The sequence below is a fragment of the Vanacampus margaritifer genome, chromosome 9, assembly GCF_051991255.1.
Source record: "Vanacampus margaritifer isolate UIUO_Vmar chromosome 9, RoL_Vmar_1.0, whole genome shotgun sequence".
Lineage (NCBI taxonomy): Eukaryota > Metazoa > Chordata > Actinopteri > Syngnathiformes > Syngnathidae > Vanacampus > Vanacampus margaritifer.
The window spans coordinates 21,532,195-21,549,212 of record NC_135440.1 but is presented as its reverse complement, the minus strand read 5'-3'; the positions used below and the strand labels follow the sequence as shown (position 1 = coordinate 21,549,212).

The window sequence follows — 17,018 nt, the reverse complement described above, 5'->3', positions numbered from 1 at the left end:
TTTTGGATATATGACTTCCTTCAAGAATAGTTTTTTTTTCTTTTTCTACAGAAAATATACAATGTTGTTGTTTTTTAAGCAATATACAACTTTCTGGAACTATATTCCAGAAATATAACCTACGACTTGTTTCAGAAATAAAATAAAGTTTTTCAAAAACACGAATTCTTCCAAAAACATACAACACTTTTTTTTTTTGTGACTTTTTGGGAAAGATGCTGAAATTGTTTGTTTTTTTCGGTAATTTTTTTTTCAGGAATATTAAACTTTTTCTGATTTCTTTTTTTTTCTTCAGAAAAATAGTAATTTTTTAACTTAAGAAAAATAACTAAGAACAAATTTTCCCCATCTCCTATTGGCCAATTTGTGTTTTAGGCTGCAGGTCTTGATCCCGAACCTCAGCCAACAGCTGGCGTTGACTGTAATGTCTTTTTTAAATTCTAGTACAATGCGCACACACACACATACACACACACGCACACACACAAAGAGCAGCTGAGCTGAGAGGGAAGCAGCCAAGATAACGATGCTGTCAGGTGGGGAGGGTTTGGGGGGCTGTGATGGGGTGGGAGGGGGGCCGTGGGGAGGTGGGGGGGTGTAGATGGAGAACCCACAGAGGAGCAATAAATGCAACCCAAAGAGCACCCAACTCGTTAGCATTCAGCTAGCGTAGCCCCCGCAGCCGTCGTGTGAACCAATGAGGAGGCGGTGGCGGCACCGGGGGACTGTAATGGACTGTCTGTATGTGTATGTCTACGTGTGTGTGCGTGTGTGTGTGTGTGCGTGTGCGCGAAACGTCAGAATGTGCACGTCAACTGGAAAAGCCAAAGACTTTTAGAATGAAAAGGAGAAAATAGTATTTCCTAAACAAATAAAAGACCATCAGAGCGAAAAGGGAGATGCCTTCAAACACACAAGATCATGTGTGTGTGTGTGTGTGTGTGTGTGTGTGTGTGTGTGTGTGTGTGTATGAAAGGGGAGGTGAGGTGTAAATACGTTTTCTATCAGAGATTTCATTTCACGTCCTTCACTGCAGCCAAAAGATGAATACTTTTATCAATTGGATGTGAGGGTTAAAGGAGGGTTGCATGATTGCGCCTTTTTTTTTTTTTCATTTGTTTTTTTAATATATCTTGGAGACAAAATGTTTGCTTGGCTTGATTTTTTAAATTCCTTTTATTTATGGCATGTACTGTGGTACTTAGGAATTGCAAATCATTGGAAATCCTAAAAGTCACAAAATAAATAAATACATACATAAATAAATAAATAAATTAAAATTTATGTTTAGCTTGATTTTTTACTTTTAAACATGCAATTAAAATTCACAATTTACGGAATTTGTTTGCGTTAAAAAATTTTAGCTTTTTTTTACTATTGTAAAATCTCCAGAGATTTGAAACACTTTTGGGGGGGGTTCTTTAACTATCTTAAACATATATGATTGACATTTACTTAATTTTAGTTAAGTAGTAGATGTAAAAATATACAGTACATATATATATATTTTTTTTATTTTAGTTTTTATTTTGCAGTTTTTTTCTGTATTTTAAAAATATCATTTAATTTACAAAAATAAACTCGGATTTGACATGTCCTTTGTAAAAAAACATTAAATCACTGCAACTGTAAAAACACAATATTTCTGTTCTTTTACAACAACAACAAAACTCCATTAGAAATACCTACATATTGATTTTTTTAAAATACGTTCACAAATGTATCATAATTTCACAAATATTTGTCTGTTATTTAATGGAATAAAATGTAAAATATAAACTTTAAAACTCAAAAAAAAGAAAGAAGAAAAACAATTATATATACTGAGAAATTAACAGTAAAAATATTTAAATTTTACCATAATTTCTTGGTTAATTGACAATTTTTTAAAAGTAAAAATAACAAAAAAAAAAGTAATGTCCTATAGATTTTAGCATTAATTGTATTAACATTTATTTTGAAAGGACATCTAATGAGATATACACTGTAAAAAATATATATATATCATTAAAAAAACGGTAGTATTACCTTTCTCGTAAAACCCCCTTGGAAAATTTCCGGCAGAAATTACCGTTTTTTTTATGAGAAAGTAATTTTCTGTTATTTCACAGTATTTTTCTGGCGCCCCAGCTGCCGGAAATTTACCGTGATTCTACGATTATTTTCTTTTTTTTTTTTTACTGTGTGTAGTTCCTCCTCTAAAAAGCAGAACCACATATGGGTAAAAAAATATTTATTTGCAGCTTATCCCACTGTTTGAATTGCAGCAAGCAGAAACGCTATCAGTGTTGGTACAGGAGCTTCTTGGAATCAAGACGCGATAACGGCGTCAGCGGATAAGCGGCGAAAAAGATCCACCTGCGTGACGATGACAACGACTGACTCAGCGGGTCGCGCTAATGAAGGCGGTGGCTGCCTTTGGCACATTGTTATCTCCGCGCGGTTCCGCCACCGCTCAGAGGTGTCGGGGCGCCGCCGAGTGTCACCACCGCGGGCCGCTAACAACCGAAACCTACCGATGAGGTGGGAAGAAGAGGTGAGAGAACGCGCTAGCCTATTAGCCTCATTAGCACATTCGAGTACACGTAGTCACCGAGGCCTCGCACAAAGCGACGTGACCTTGTTTGTTCATTACATACTGTACTTACAGTATAATGTCGACATGATGTGGGTGTACACTGTACAGGAAGTAAAAATACATACACTACTCATGAACTTTCTGTGACTCTTCCAGTCTCTCGGTTGCAACTAGCCTGGTAGGAATAAAAGCTTTGAGGCCTCTTCACTCTCAGAACAAACAGAAGCCTCGCCATTGCGAGCTAACAAACTAAAATCCTTTTCTGAGCGCTAAAGGAAGAAGTATTGATAGTTTGGGAACTGACGGAAAAAGCTAAAAGAACAAGCTAAAACGACCAAACTGAAGCACTAAGGACATGCTCAGACAATAACGTATCTCTGAATGCTTCAAGAAGAAGCTAACATGCTAAGGTAGTTGTTGGGGTGCTAAAAACCGAAATGTTTCTCAGAGCGCTAAAAGAAGCTATTAAGTTAAATTAGAGTGCTAAAAGGAGACACTAACACACTAATATGACCAAACTGAAGTGTTTGGAACAGATTCTAACATGCTAAGATGCCTCTCAATGTGCTTAAATGACAAAACATTCTAAAATGTCTCTTAGAGTGCTAAAAGCAGAAGCTAAAAAGCTAAATTGTTCCCTAGACCAGTCAAATCAGAAGCTAAAAACGAAAAAGTCTCTTGGATCATGACAAGCTTTTCACTAGTGGCAAACTCACCGACTATTTTTTTTTAGATCATAGTTTGAGGTTAACCGTATTTAAGTGTAAACTATAAATACAATTATACCTTGACTTACGAGTGCCCCAACGAACAAGTGATTTGAGTTTTGAGCTGCAACTTGGTCGTTATTTTTGAAAGTCGAGTCGGAGTGAAGCAGGGAAAAAAATAACAGTGTTAAGATACCGTTAGACCTTTGCAGGCGGGCAAGGAGAGCCACGATCGCTGATGCACTTTCAGTCGTTTGTTGGACGAGGCAAACGGTCAAATACAAAAAGAGAACATTCACAAGGAGCATAGAGAGCGACGGACTCTGACTTTTGGTTTCATTACATTCTATTAGACCAGTTTATTATTTTATTTACATTCTAATTGCCTGGGTGCATGCGTGTGTGTGTGTGTGTAAAATGCACATTTTGCTGCGTGTTATAGCCCCTCGCATACGTATTGTTGCCAAAAGGTCACTCTCACTCTTCTTGTTCTCCTTCACACATTTAACTGGTACCTTCCTCTACAGGCACAACAAACAAACCATGCCAACGGTGCCCCCTAGTGGAGCCCCAACACATAAACACTAGTGTGCATTTACACTGCAGGTCCAACCAAGTGTCTAAATGCAAAGTTAGATTTTCAATTCAGTGCGAATACTGTTGGATTCAATATGGTAAAGCTGTATTCAAGAGGAAAATATAATGCAATGGGTTTCTTGTTGTCATAATAGAATGCAGATGAATTTGCAAGTACTGTTTATGTGGCGTTTCCGTCAACGATATGTCTCTTCTGTAAAAGATGATTTAATATGCATCGCAATATATTTTAAAATGAAATGATTCGATTTAATCCGATTCCATGCACTCACGGCTTTTAAATCAAAACCAATTTTCTCATTCAAATCGGCTTGCGTTACACCCTAAGTTCCATCGCATTTTGTTGACCTGTGTTGCGACTCAGTGAGTTACTATTAAAAGTAATGTAAATGGATTAGTTCGATGGATTTGTTTGCCATTCAAACTAACGAAAATTAATTTGTAATATTAAGTAGTGCTTGCTACAGTTTTTTTATTATTTCACAAAGTGTGCCTAATACACAATACGAATAACATTTGATAGAAAACGTGCGTTTCAAAGACACTCATTGATTTCACAGAGAATATTCAGTTCATAAAAAACGTGCAATTTGAAGTCACTAATTCATAATTGATAGAAAATGTGCACAAAAACACTGCTAAACATTTTATGTCAAATGTGCAGTTTAAAGACACAAATTCACATTTGATTGAAAATGTTCAGTTTGAAGACTAACTTTTGACAAAAAATGTGTAGTTTAAAGTCACTTATAAATATTTGATTAGGTAGTTTTAAATTTACATGTGATAGAAAGAGTGCAGTCCAAAGTAATTGAATTCATATTTAATAGAATATGCACTGTTTGAATGAAAATTTAATAGAGTGCATTATTCCAACCGGGAGGTCGGAATTATAACAGGTTAAAAACCGTAGTTAACTGCTGTTTAGTCTGAAATGACTATGTTACATAGTTACATAGTTATTCAGTCAGTTAGGCAGGCAGTTAGTAGTTACCATTAATTTAGTTAGTCATTTAATAATGTAGTCACTCAGCTACTCTATCAGTTAGTTAATCACTGTCAGTCAGTCAGTCATTGAAGTATTTTGGTTACTAATTTAGTCAGTCAACTAGTCAGTCAGGTAATGAGTCAGTCATTTAGTTAGTTCCTCACTCACTCACTTAATTTACAATTAATTAGTTTGTTAGTGAGTAACTGATGTGGGTAGCTAGTAAGTCTAGCTAAATTATCTAAATGACTAACTTAATTAGTGACTGACCAATTAAATAACTGATTATACTCAATGAAAGTCACTCACAGTTAAATCATCAGTCAGTCAGTCAGTTATTTATTCATTGTTCGTCACGAGTTTAGTCAGTCAGCAGATGAATACGTCAGAATTTTGGTTACTCACTCAGTTAGTTAGTTAGTTACTAATTAGACAGTCAATCAGGCAACTAGTTAACCAGTCACTCGGTTACTTAGTCCTATTTAGTCTGTTTAACTTCACTAGTGAAGACGTGATTGTGCTGGGCAACGTGTCAAAGTGGATTTGTGTTGTTTGGCAGCTGCCACAGACACACTTGGTCTATTTGGGACCTGCTCCCCTGTTGACCTGACAGTCAAGTGTCTGTGTGCGTGTTGGGGGGGTTGGAGAGTGAGTACCTGTCAAGTGCAGGTGGTCTTGGCGAGCGGCGGTCTGCGCTGAGGTTTAGCCTCACACACTCACAGCCTTAGACTACACACGTCGGAGCCTCTGCAAGTAAGAAGACTTTTGTCAGACGCTTCGTTTTCTGAGCCGCTCAATCGCTGCTAAGAATCCACTTGGACCAAATAGCCTTCCACCACTTTGGTGTCAGCTTCATTTTTTTTGTCACCCCCCCACTCAAAATGGCGCAGTTTTGAACCTGTGGCTGAGGCTTTTCGTAAGGTTGGCAACACCGAGGTGAGCCCGATCACATTATTCTCCCCCCAGCTAAGCAGTTCAATCCGATAGCATTACGGAGGTCCCCAGCGCCACCAGCGCCGCCAAGATGTACGGCCTGTACCTGGAAGCGGTCAACGACTACATCAACGAGTCCTACGGCGAGGACGTGTGGCGGCTGATTGAAAACCGAGCAGAGATCCCGCACCTCAAATTTGTCAGGCATCAGATGTACAAGTAGGTCATGAGGATTGGACCGCACTAATAACCTGGAGGCTCCGAGACGTCATCTTCCGTTGAATTCAGTGATGGATATCTTAATCTTAAAACCCTGACGTATATGATCTGACACATGCATTGCATGGATAATCCAATAGAGGGCAGTATCACTCAGCTGATGGCTTTTCCAGCGACCTTGCAAGATCGCCCCAATTAACTCTTTGACTGCCAAAAACGTTAAATAACGTTTAGTAAAATCCTATGGAGGAGTGCCAAAGACGTTAAAAGACGTTTGTTTCCAAACAGAGGTGAAACTAACCATTTTCTATTGTTGATTACTGAAAAACGGAATAAGGTAGAAACAAACTTTTTTTTCTGATGGAAGATGAGAGTCCAATCTTTCATTTGGTAGTATGTGTGTTTCCATAGTCCAAACACATAATTTGCTGTGGACCTTGAAAGATCAGTCAAAATGCTTAAATCGGCTGGCACCCACGGCATCCCTTTTCTGAAAATGTCTGGCAGTCAAAGAGTTAAGAAAGGAGAGACACCTATTCTTATTAATAGTGTGAAATGTTCTTACTGATTTTTTTGAAATAGTAATATGTTTGATATGTCTTTATTGTTATATTTGTGACAGTTATAAATGAACAAATTTAAAGTATTGTGACCGGATGTATCAAATATGGCACAAATCAAAAGTGTTATGTGGAAGTTGATTTTCACAACAAAAAAAATAAACAAAAACTGTTTGTTCAAAAGGACCAATAAATACTTATTTACAAAAAATCTGAATTTTCTCTTATATATTTCATGATTAAGGCTTTATAGGGTTAATGGTGTTTCCTCATCAATAAAGTTAATGAATAGACAACAAGCAGTGACCATCATTTTGTGGAAAAAAGTGACGACAGGCTGCTACATTAGTGGAATTAGAAGCCAAAGTGAAGATGAGTATTCATAGTATTGGTACATAAAAAAGAAAAAAAAACAAAGATTCATTTAGATACAGTAAAGACGCTTTCAATGGCCAGCCTAATTGCTAGTATGGCTAAAAAATAAAAAATAAACTCATTTTATGTTGCGTTTGAATCATGTAACTCACAAACTAACAAGGCTTCTCCCCTTTAGTGACAACCTGATCCTGCGTCTGGCCAAGGCGGCAGGCGAAGTTTTGGGAAAGACGCATGACGAGCTGATGTATGCCTTTGGAGTTTACATGGTCAAGAGGATCGGAAATTATGGCTATGAGCGCATCCTCAAGGTGACCCAACCTTCCATTAGATCCGTTAGATTGATTAGCCTTCTTCTTGGACATTTAAAAAAAAAAAAAATAGATTCCAATCCAGTGAGACGTGACAGTTTCCCTGGCAAACGGTCCAGTTTTACCTAAGCAGTCTGACAGATATTTTTTCTTTCTTCATCTATCAACACCAGCAAAGTATAATGACATGCATAACAATCAAATTCTCTTCCATTATAGAGCAGAAAAGTACATAATTTAACTGTGCATCCACTTTTTGTTAGGTAGTCTGCTGTGGGATTTTTTTTTTCTGATGTAAAAAATGTGCTTGGGTGAATACAAAATGGGATCAGACGGCGAACTTGAACATCAAAGACTAAAATGCTGTGCCGTTTGGTAGGTTTTGGGTCGCAACGTGCGCGACTTCATCAACGAGTTGGACAACCTGCACGAGTATTTCCGCTTTTCCTTTCCCAAAGTGCAGCCACCCAGTTTCTGTGTGGAGGAGGAGTGCGAGACCAGTCTGACGCTGCACTACCGAAGCACACGCAAAGGATTCACGCAATTTGTCAAAGGTCTCACACCACATGACACTCATGTAGGGGTTATACACGGTATATACGTTACACCAGTGGTTCTCAAACTACAAGAATCACCTAAAAAAATACTTGACCAACATTAAAATACAGTTGCATGTAAAATGTGAACTGAAAACTCTTGAATGTATTCAAATACTATACTCTCAAATCTAAATGTATTGAAATACTCCCAAGTTTGTAGATTTAATTTAGTGATTTCTTCACACACCACTAGAGGGAGCCCACGTACCATCAGCGGTACTTATACCGCGCTTTGAGAATCACCGTGCTAGCATAAATTTGGCCTACGGTATCAATTTGGACGCTACTGACTGATCGCGATAGCATTTTTTTTTTTTTTATGGTATCATCGCATATACCTCAGTGTGAAAATAGCGTTGATTTTTTTTTTTTTTTTTTACTATTAACTTATAAAGAAAAATGACTTTTGTTCTTTGGTGTGTTTTCCCTTCTGGGATTTGCGTTACAGTTACTTTCGTCTAAAAGTCTCCATTTGGATAAATGACTTCTTACGTGATGATAAATAGTCTTTGGCAGTGTTCAGCACCATTGACAAGATCAGTGGTTCTCAAATGGGGGTTCGGGTACCCCTGGGGGTACGTGAAGGCACTCCAGGGGGTACATGAGATTTTAAAATATATTTAAAAAGTATATGCAAATATTTATAAAAATACATAAGATCATAAAATGAATTTTATATTCAGTAGGCAATTGAATTTCAGTGTCCTAAAAACCAAGCATTTCCCTCATACCAGACTTGTCATATGCCACTTAGAGTCACCTGTCAATCACTTGAAAACTTTATTTAAAATTCAATTATTTATTTTTGAGAACAGACACTTTATGTTGATAATAATCTGTATGTGTACAAATCATTATTTATAATTAAATTATTTATTTATTCTTTTTTTTTTGTGTTATATCTTTTTATTTCCAAATACTTCAGGAGACCACATAAATACAAATAGAGTTTCAAAGTTTAATAATAAATCAGATCATGATGGCACAACACTGCGTTTTATTTATTTATTTATTTTTCTTCAATCAGAAATGCTTTGCGCTGGTTAGGGGGTACTTGGCTGAAAAAAAATATTTCAAAAACATTTCAATGAAAAAAGGTTGAGAACCACTGGACTAGATGATTGCCATCCATTGAGCTCCGTTCTTGTCATATGTAAAGCAAATTATTCCGCTCATGTTTAAAGCCCCAAGTTCACTTGTTTTGACGCCCCCTGCAGGCCAGCTCTCCCAGGTGGGGCGTCAGTTTTACAACACAGACATCGAAGTGGAGATCTTGTCTAAGGAGGAGACCGAGAAGATGACTTATGTGGTATGTACGTATTTCCATGATGAGTATGTCATCATTATCATCAACATCATAGAAATGGTAAAATATTACAGTTATTGTTGTTATTACGTTTCAAACGCTAAACTAAAACTCTAAATTCGGACTTGCCTGTACACTATCCTGTCAGGTGTATAAGATGAACTTTGACAACGCGGCCTTCAAGCACCGCATGCCGCAGCAAAAGACGGCGCCAAGCTATGAGAAGCTTCCCATGAAGCGAGGTATCTTTTTTGACATGTTCCCCTTCAGCGTAATCTTCCGCCGCGACATGACCATGTACCGCATTGGTGACGGCCTCAAAGAGGTCTTCTCTGACCTCCAGGGCAAGAAGGTGAACGAGGAGTTCACCCTGGTCAGGCCCATGCTGGAGTTCAGCTGGGACAACGTGAGTGTCGGGACCGTCCCCGCCGTTAGCGCGGTGTCCTGGCTGCTCAGTAACGTGCGTGCTATTCCTCCCCATTCAGATCTACACCCACCTGAACAATGTGTTTGAGCTAATGTCTGAAGCAGTGGTGGAGAGCAAACAAAAAGTTAATATTCCCAAACTCAACAAGGAGGAACCTGAAGAGAAAGAGGAGAATGAGAAGGCCAAGAGGGAAGAAGAAAGAGGTATGGCTTGCTAAAAGCACACCAAGAGTCTACATGGGATGGGATAGCCCAAGTTAGCTACATAGTTAGCAGATGTCATAGCATGACATCATAGAATAGAACATGATCATGTGACTGATGCGTGTTTCTAGTTGCACAGGTGTTGCCTTTTAGATTGATTGCTTATTAGATCGTACTTGTAGGCAGAGTGCTGTCTATGGGGGGGCGGGGGGGACCATTTTGAAACTCCAATATACAACAAAAACAAAACAAAGGAAATGCCATTTTAATGCATTTAGAGGAGACTGTAAGAGTATGGCATAGAATCCATCAGTTATTTAGACAACTTTCGGCAATGAAAACAGCAGAAAACTGTCAACTGAGCCAAATCGCTCGGTGTAAATGGCTTTTTGAGAGTTCCTGTGAATCTTCTTCTCCTATCTGACTTTCTGACAGAGTGTTTGTGGTCCGTGCAGAACAAAAGTCTGAGGAGATGAACGGCACGGATCAGGAGTACAACAGCAGCAGTCTGGCTCAGTACAATAGCGCCGCCAACTCTGGAGGCGAAGACATCGAGCTGCTGGCCTTCCAGACCGTCACAGGCAAGTCAAAGTCAAAAACATACTGAAGTGCAGTAACGGCAGACGTTTCCATGATGATGACCTCGTGCTCCTCTCAAGGCAAATGCAGCGAGACCATCTTTGAGGACATGCGAGAGCCGCCCAAAAAGCCTCTGCACCTGAAGGGCCAGATGAAGTATGTCCCCCAGTGGGACTCGCTTATCTTCTTGGGGACGCCCATGTAAGACCATCATCATGCGCATATCTACACTCCCCATTCTTGGCCTTAATGTGACCTCGGTCCATCTTGTCCTCCTTTTGCAGTATTGAGACGGTGGAAGACATGATCAAGATGGGCGTCTACGTCAACGACTTGAACCTGCACGACTCTAGTAGAGAGCTAATCCTGGCCGGGACGCAGCAGTCGGCCGAGCTGCAGCTGGCCCTGGATCAGGTGAACAACATAGTCTATAAGATAGACTGTAATAGTCAGGAAGTGGTGAAAAAAAACTACTGATGTGAAAGCACTCAGATAAGTACAGGAAAGTTTTTCAGTGAGTAGTTCTATAGGAAAAATTCCCGGTGGACCATTTCGCTTTCATTCTGCTTGACTTGAGGACAACGTGGATTGGAAGGAATAGATTTGAAGCAACAACTACAGTATAACGTAACAATTTGATCTTCTTGTAGGAACAACAAAAGTACGCACAGCTGCAGGAGATTATCAAGAAGCTCGACGAAGAGAAGAAACGAGGAGACTCTTTGCTGTACGCAATGATTCCAAAAGCCGTGGCCGACCGTCTCAGGAAGGGAATCACCGCCCTGGAGACATGCCAGGTACGGCCATGACGTCCATGATCCTCGGACTTAAGATAAACCTCAACCATCTTGTGGTGTAGTTGATGACCATGGTGGTATCTTCACGTTGCCACCACAGAACCTGAAAGATGTTTCAAGGTTTCTTCCTTAGAGGGAGTTTTTCCTTTCCTCTGTTGCCAAGTTTTTGGTCACGTGGTATAAATGTATTTTTTTTCTCCATATATGCAGATGGAGTTTGATTCTTGACCTGTCTGAAGATAACTTTTTGGGTGAATTGGCGCTATATAAAAACAACCATGTGACTTCGGTCGGCATGTTCCAGGTCTTCCCCGACGTGACCATCCTGTTCAGTGACGTGGTCAAGTTCAACGAGATCTGCATCCACATTACACCCATGCAGGTGGTGGACATGCTCAACGAGATCTACATCGTCTTTGACACGCTTAGTGAGAAGCACAATGTCTACAAGGTGGGCTTCTCACGCGACCTCACCTGAAACTAATCAGTTATCAGTCAGAGATTGGACTAGCAACTGTTAAACATTACTAACATTTTAATTCTTTATTTCATATATTAACCATGTTGAAATGTTTTATAGATGTGTAAAGTAAGTGAAATAGTGTTGAACTCAGTATAATTTGACCTTAACCTAAGCTGGTACACTTTGTTTGGTCTAAAATTCCCTCTCAGTGTTTACGCACACACATTCTCTTCGTGGGAGCGTACTCTGCTTCGAGAGAAGCACACACACACCACTGACTCTGTTCGCATCATCACTCACGGCCACTCTAGATTTTGTTTTGGGACGAGAAGTCCCCTGAGAGTATATTTTGTCTGGAATGAAAACAGGTGCAGTCTGTGTACGAAAATAATATTATGTAGCATATTGTGTGAGAACCAATCTGTTCTGCTTGTTCTTAGTAGGAGGAGGAGAGGCGTTTTACTTTACTATAAGAAGCCATCTTCCCCGAGGGAGGGGGCACATGGGCACTCTGAAAATTCCACCTCGTACGTGATGTTCAGTGTTGTCACGATGACCGGAGAATTCTCTGTTTTAATAAATCATCCTTGCAAGGAATTTCTCCCAGGAAATATGTCTTCAATGATTTTTGAACACGCAAAAGAGGACAAATAATTAGCCTCTTTCACAACTCAAGACGGTCTGATTGACGTGGTTGCAGGTGGAAACCATTCGCGATGCCTATATGGTGGTGGCCGGCGTGCCCAACAAGACAACATTCCACGCGCATCACATCTGCGACATGGCCCTGGACATGTTGAGCTCCATCGACCACCTGAAGGACCCGTCCACTGGGGACAACATCCAGATCAGAGTGGGTGAGTGCAACCACTAGACCTCCTTTTCTTGCTCAATTTAATAGTTTTTCACAAACTGATAGTATTGGTCTGTCCGCAGGTCGTCTGTTGTTTTTACGCATTATTAATCAATTTAAAGTGTTGACAAAAGCTTGAGAACAAAGGCATTAAGTCTGTAGATTGAACTGTCTGAGAAGTGCTATAAAACTAAACCACATTACTCAATCTGCGGAAGCCGTGCAGCATTACGTTGCCTCAAGGTTGAACACTTTGATGGGGGGTGTTAAACAACAAGTGAAAAGAGTCTGATACATCTGAGTAAGAGAGAACTTCAACAAAACGGTGCTTGGATTTCCTTTTAAGTAGTGATGTTAGAGATGCGCAGAACCACCTGCATTTGTATTATTATTCCCACTTTTTGACCTTACACATTTCTCCACCAATTTAAACCGTTCATATTTATAAATATTCACTAAATTTAGGACATACTGGCATTTTTTTCTACATTATTCCACAATTTCAATGAAACATTCTCAAATTAAAGGAGATAGGTGGTTGACTGGTTAGCACGTCTGCCTCCCAGTGCAAAGGACGTGAGATTGAGTCCAGGCTTCCGCCTACCTGGGTGGAGTTTGCATGTTCTCCCCGTGCCTGCGTGGGTTTTCTCCGGGTTCTCCAGTTTACTCCCACATTCCAAAGACATGCACAGCAGGTTAAATGAACACTCAAAATTGTTCCTAGGTGTGCTTATGGAGTGTGACTGTTTGTACTCCGCCTACTGCCCAAAGGACGGCTGGGATAGGCTCCAGCACCCCTGCGACTCTTGTGAGGAATAAGCGGTTAAGAAAATGGTTGGATGGAGTTTATATATTTACCTCTCTTATATATTTTTCAACCGATCAAAACCATTCCAACTTCAAATTGTTCAGATCATTCAGGACCTAATATGGAACTATTTTTCACATTCCTCAAATTACCGAATTTACAATAAATTTCCCATTTAAGAACTGTTACATATGTACCTCCTTCCTTATTTCTCAAACAAATAAAAACATTCCAAATTAAAACTACTCCGCTTTTCCAGGACATCCTGGGAATTATTTCACATTCTCCAAATTCCCATATTTGTCAATATTCCCAATTTTCCATTACTACATTCCCAAATTACTGGAGACCACTTTAATGAATACTCAGCATTTCAGTCCAGCACCAGCTCTTCATTCATTCATTCAATCACACGCACTTTCTAGTTTTGCTTGTTGTATCCCAGGATGGATGTGACATGTGCTGGTGTTTGCTTTGCAGGTGTCCATTCAGGAATGGTGGTGGCCGGCGTGGTGGGCCTGAAGATGCCTCGCTATTGTCTCTTTGGTGATACGGTCAACACCGCCTCCAGGATGGAGAGCAATGGCGTGGTGACTGCACAGACGAACATCTGTCACGCATTCTCAAACAGGGGTTCTCGAGTTAAGGTCCCCGGACCTCCAGGGATTCACTAGCTGCAGTTTGGGGTCCCCAAAATAATTTTCAATAACTTATGTTGTAGAATTTGAAAAAGGGCATAGGACTAAAAAAAAAAGTTATTTTATAAGAGTGAAGGAATATTTTTGAAGAACAAGCTTGATATTTTGGGGATAAAAATTCAGCTTTTTTTTTGGTAGTGCCTGGACCCCAAATGTTTAGGAACCCCTGCTTTAGAAGGTTTGAGTTTACCTTTGTGTGTGTGTGTGTGTGTGAGTATGCAGGGTATGCAGATACACATCAGCCAGACCACCAAAGATCACCTGGAACATGAGCCATACATCATCGAGGAGAGGGGCAAGATCTTTGTCAAGGTCAACACCTTCTCCTTGCGGTCAACTCATTCTTGCCAGTTTAGCTACTTTATTTTATATTCAACAATTTTTGCAACCATTGTAGCGATTATAGATACATTTAAAAAATAATAATTTTGTCAATTAGCAGTGATTCTCAAAGTGTGGACTCCCTCTAGTGGTATGTAAAAGAATCACTGAATTAAATATCGGCACAACTAAAATTGACGACGTTTAATCTGATACGAATGATTTTACGATAAAAAAAAAACTTACTATGCTGCTCTATTTTAATATTGGTAATGGTTGTGGACAGCTAAGTATTTTTTCACTCTATCAATTTGGAATAATGCTGTATGTTCTAATCACGTTTGCTGAAGTACTGACCTACTAACACGGTGTGTTGCAGGGTAAAGGCTACATGAAGACATACTGGCTGAAGGGAAAGAACGACCTTTCCTTCAAGACTCCGGCAGAGTTGCGTTACAGCAGCGAGCAGAAGGATTCTGAAGACAAAAGCTCCAATGGGTGAGTAGACAAATTTAGATTAACAGCAGAGGTAACAAATCCAGGGGGCGAGCTACCTAGCTAGCTCCCCGGGTGCTCGTTTACCTGCTAGTTAGCTAGCTAGAAAGAAAGCAAGAAAAAACAAAGAAAGCAAGAAAGAAAACTAATTGAAACTATTTTACATTTTACTAAAATTGTAATTATAAGAAAAATGCCTTTTATTTTTGTCAATGTCATAAATGAGCTTTTGAGGTTCATTTTAGATGTGTTTATTTATTATTATTATCATTATTTATTTATTTACTTACTAAAACTAAAAACAAAAACATTTTGAAAGAAATTAACTAAAACTGTTTTCCAAAATGTAATAATAAAAAAAAAGTCAAAATGAAATTAAAATAATTAAAAATGCAAAACTATTGTCCTGTCCTGCTAGCAACCCTTCTTCAAACATTTCGAATCTTGCTACATTCTCCCTTTAAATCTCCCCTCTCACAATGTGTGTTTATCAGTTCCACAAGCGCCGACGCCAAACACATGTCGTCTAGCCAAGCCATCAGCGGTGGCGAGGAGCAAGCGGAGGGCAAACCGAGCCCCAGCGACCTCCCGCAGGTTATCCTGCCGCTGCCCGACGCCGCCGGCGAGCCCATGGTCGCGCCGGGAGAGCTCCAGGAAAAGTCCAAAAAGACTAAGAACAACAAGGTCACCAAGGCTGAGGCGGGGCTGGCGAACGCGACGTTAGAACTGGCGCCGCCCTCTGATGACCTTGAGAACCCGGGACCCATCCTCAACATGAAGAGGAACAGCTTCAGGCAGCAGTACGTCAAGCTGCCCACCAACCTGCCCATAAGGAGCGCCTCCTGTACCCTCCTGTGATGTCAACATCACAATGTCACAAGACGCCGTGACATCATCGTGCTGTGACATCGAGAGAATCAGCACAACGTATGGAAAGCATTTTGAGCGTTTATTCCATATCTTTGATTGGCAACTTAAGGTTCATGTGCCGCACTGTAACGAATTGACTGTAGAATTTACAGGAAATAACTGGCAAAAAAGTTGCCCGCTAAGTCGTGTAAAATCTCAGTACATTACTGTATTTTTTTACGAGTATTTACTGTATATAAATTACTTACTTACTGTGTTTACTTTTACAGCAATTCACTGTAATCTAGTTTACAACCGTTTCTTGTATTCTACTCTTCAATCATTCATCCTCTCCTGGCTTCACACTCACAATCACAACTAGGGACAACTTAGAGTGCTCAATTAACCGGCCATGCATGGCTTTGGAATGTGGGAGGAGACCGGAGCACCCGGAGAAAACCCACACAGGTACGGGAAGAACATGCAAACCCCGCCCAGGAAGTCCTGGACTCGATCTCACGTCTTCTGCACTGGGAGGCGGATGTGCTAACCAGTATGCCGCCATGCCACCCTTGTTGTACCCATACTGCAGTTTGTTATACCCATAATGCATTGCTGTATACAGTTAAATGCTGTAAAATTAAAAAACAAGAAAATGCTGTAATTTTTTTACTGTAGATTTTACAGAAATTTGTTACAGTGTAGTTTGCATTTTGTCCTCAAATTAGCACAACGAGAGCCTTTGGCGGAACAACTAGTTCTTACCAGGAATGTTCTTACCACCAGTAGTGACATTTTGGCCGACTAGTTAGTTACTAAAGGCTACTAACAAGGACTACGAACCGAGGTAAAACTAATCAACCTGTCACACACTAGTAGCCAGCCACCTTATCAAGGATTTTAAAAAAAAATGCTTAAAAAAAAAATAACGTAAGCTGTACATACTAGTGGGACAACTACATGTTACTAGTGTGCAAAACTGTGCACTAGTTGATATCTGCGTGCTACTAGTTAGTACTAGTACTACCATTGACATTATAAAAGTGCACTCATGAACATCTAGAGTAGGGACTGCATTGTATAATTTGTACGCGCATACACACACACAGTATTACTTTGTTTTTGTGATGTTTTTATCATTTTATAATGATACTAGTCTAGGAGATGACATTTTCTTGAAGACAAAAACACACTTGACTTGAGTGTAGACATGCCATGCCATCTAACTGTATGTTGTTATGATTATATTGAGTGGCATGTGGCACACTCTGATTCCTGTATATGATAGATTGGATTTATATAAATATTGATGTACAGCCACTGTGCATGTGTGTATTTACATTATTTACATA

The 17,018-nt window shown here is 39.7% G+C and overlaps 2 protein-coding genes across 4 annotated transcripts in view; one reads left to right on the top strand and one right to left on the bottom strand.

The window, feature by feature from the left end:
• Window positions 1-17,018, bottom strand: part of sema6cb (semaphorin 6Cb) — a 157,757-nt gene that overhangs the window by 140,145 nt on the left and 594 nt on the right. Inside the window, exon 3 of one of the 2 annotated variants that reach the window (XM_077576262.1) lies at window positions 5,527-5,617. The exons of the other annotated variant lie outside the window; for it this stretch is intronic. The gene's annotated coding sequence lies outside the window, so the exon portion shown is untranslated. The remainder of the gene's footprint in view (window positions 1-5,526; window positions 5,618-17,018) is intronic. 2 annotated transcript variants of the gene reach the window in all.
• On the top strand, window positions 5,553-16,986 carry LOC144058054 (soluble guanylate cyclase 88E-like). Of its 2 annotated transcripts, XM_077576268.1 has the most exons (17): window positions 5,553-6,022; window positions 7,136-7,268; window positions 7,648-7,822; window positions 9,085-9,176; window positions 9,322-9,415; window positions 9,497-9,579; window positions 9,659-9,803; window positions 10,259-10,384; window positions 10,463-10,583; window positions 10,667-10,796; window positions 11,033-11,179; window positions 11,484-11,630; window positions 12,343-12,499; window positions 13,784-13,893; window positions 14,224-14,313; window positions 14,702-14,820; window positions 15,312-16,986. In XM_077576268.1, exons 1-17 carry the CDS (start codon window positions 5,895-5,897, stop codon window positions 15,673-15,675), a joined length of 2,361 nt encoding a protein of 786 aa, XP_077432394.1. In that variant the 5' UTR covers window positions 5,553-5,894; the 3' UTR covers window positions 15,676-16,986. The 2 variants fall into 2 exon arrangements, with proteins under 2 accessions (XP_077432394.1, XP_077432393.1); XM_077576267.1 differs by having other exon boundaries at window positions 9,322-9,579.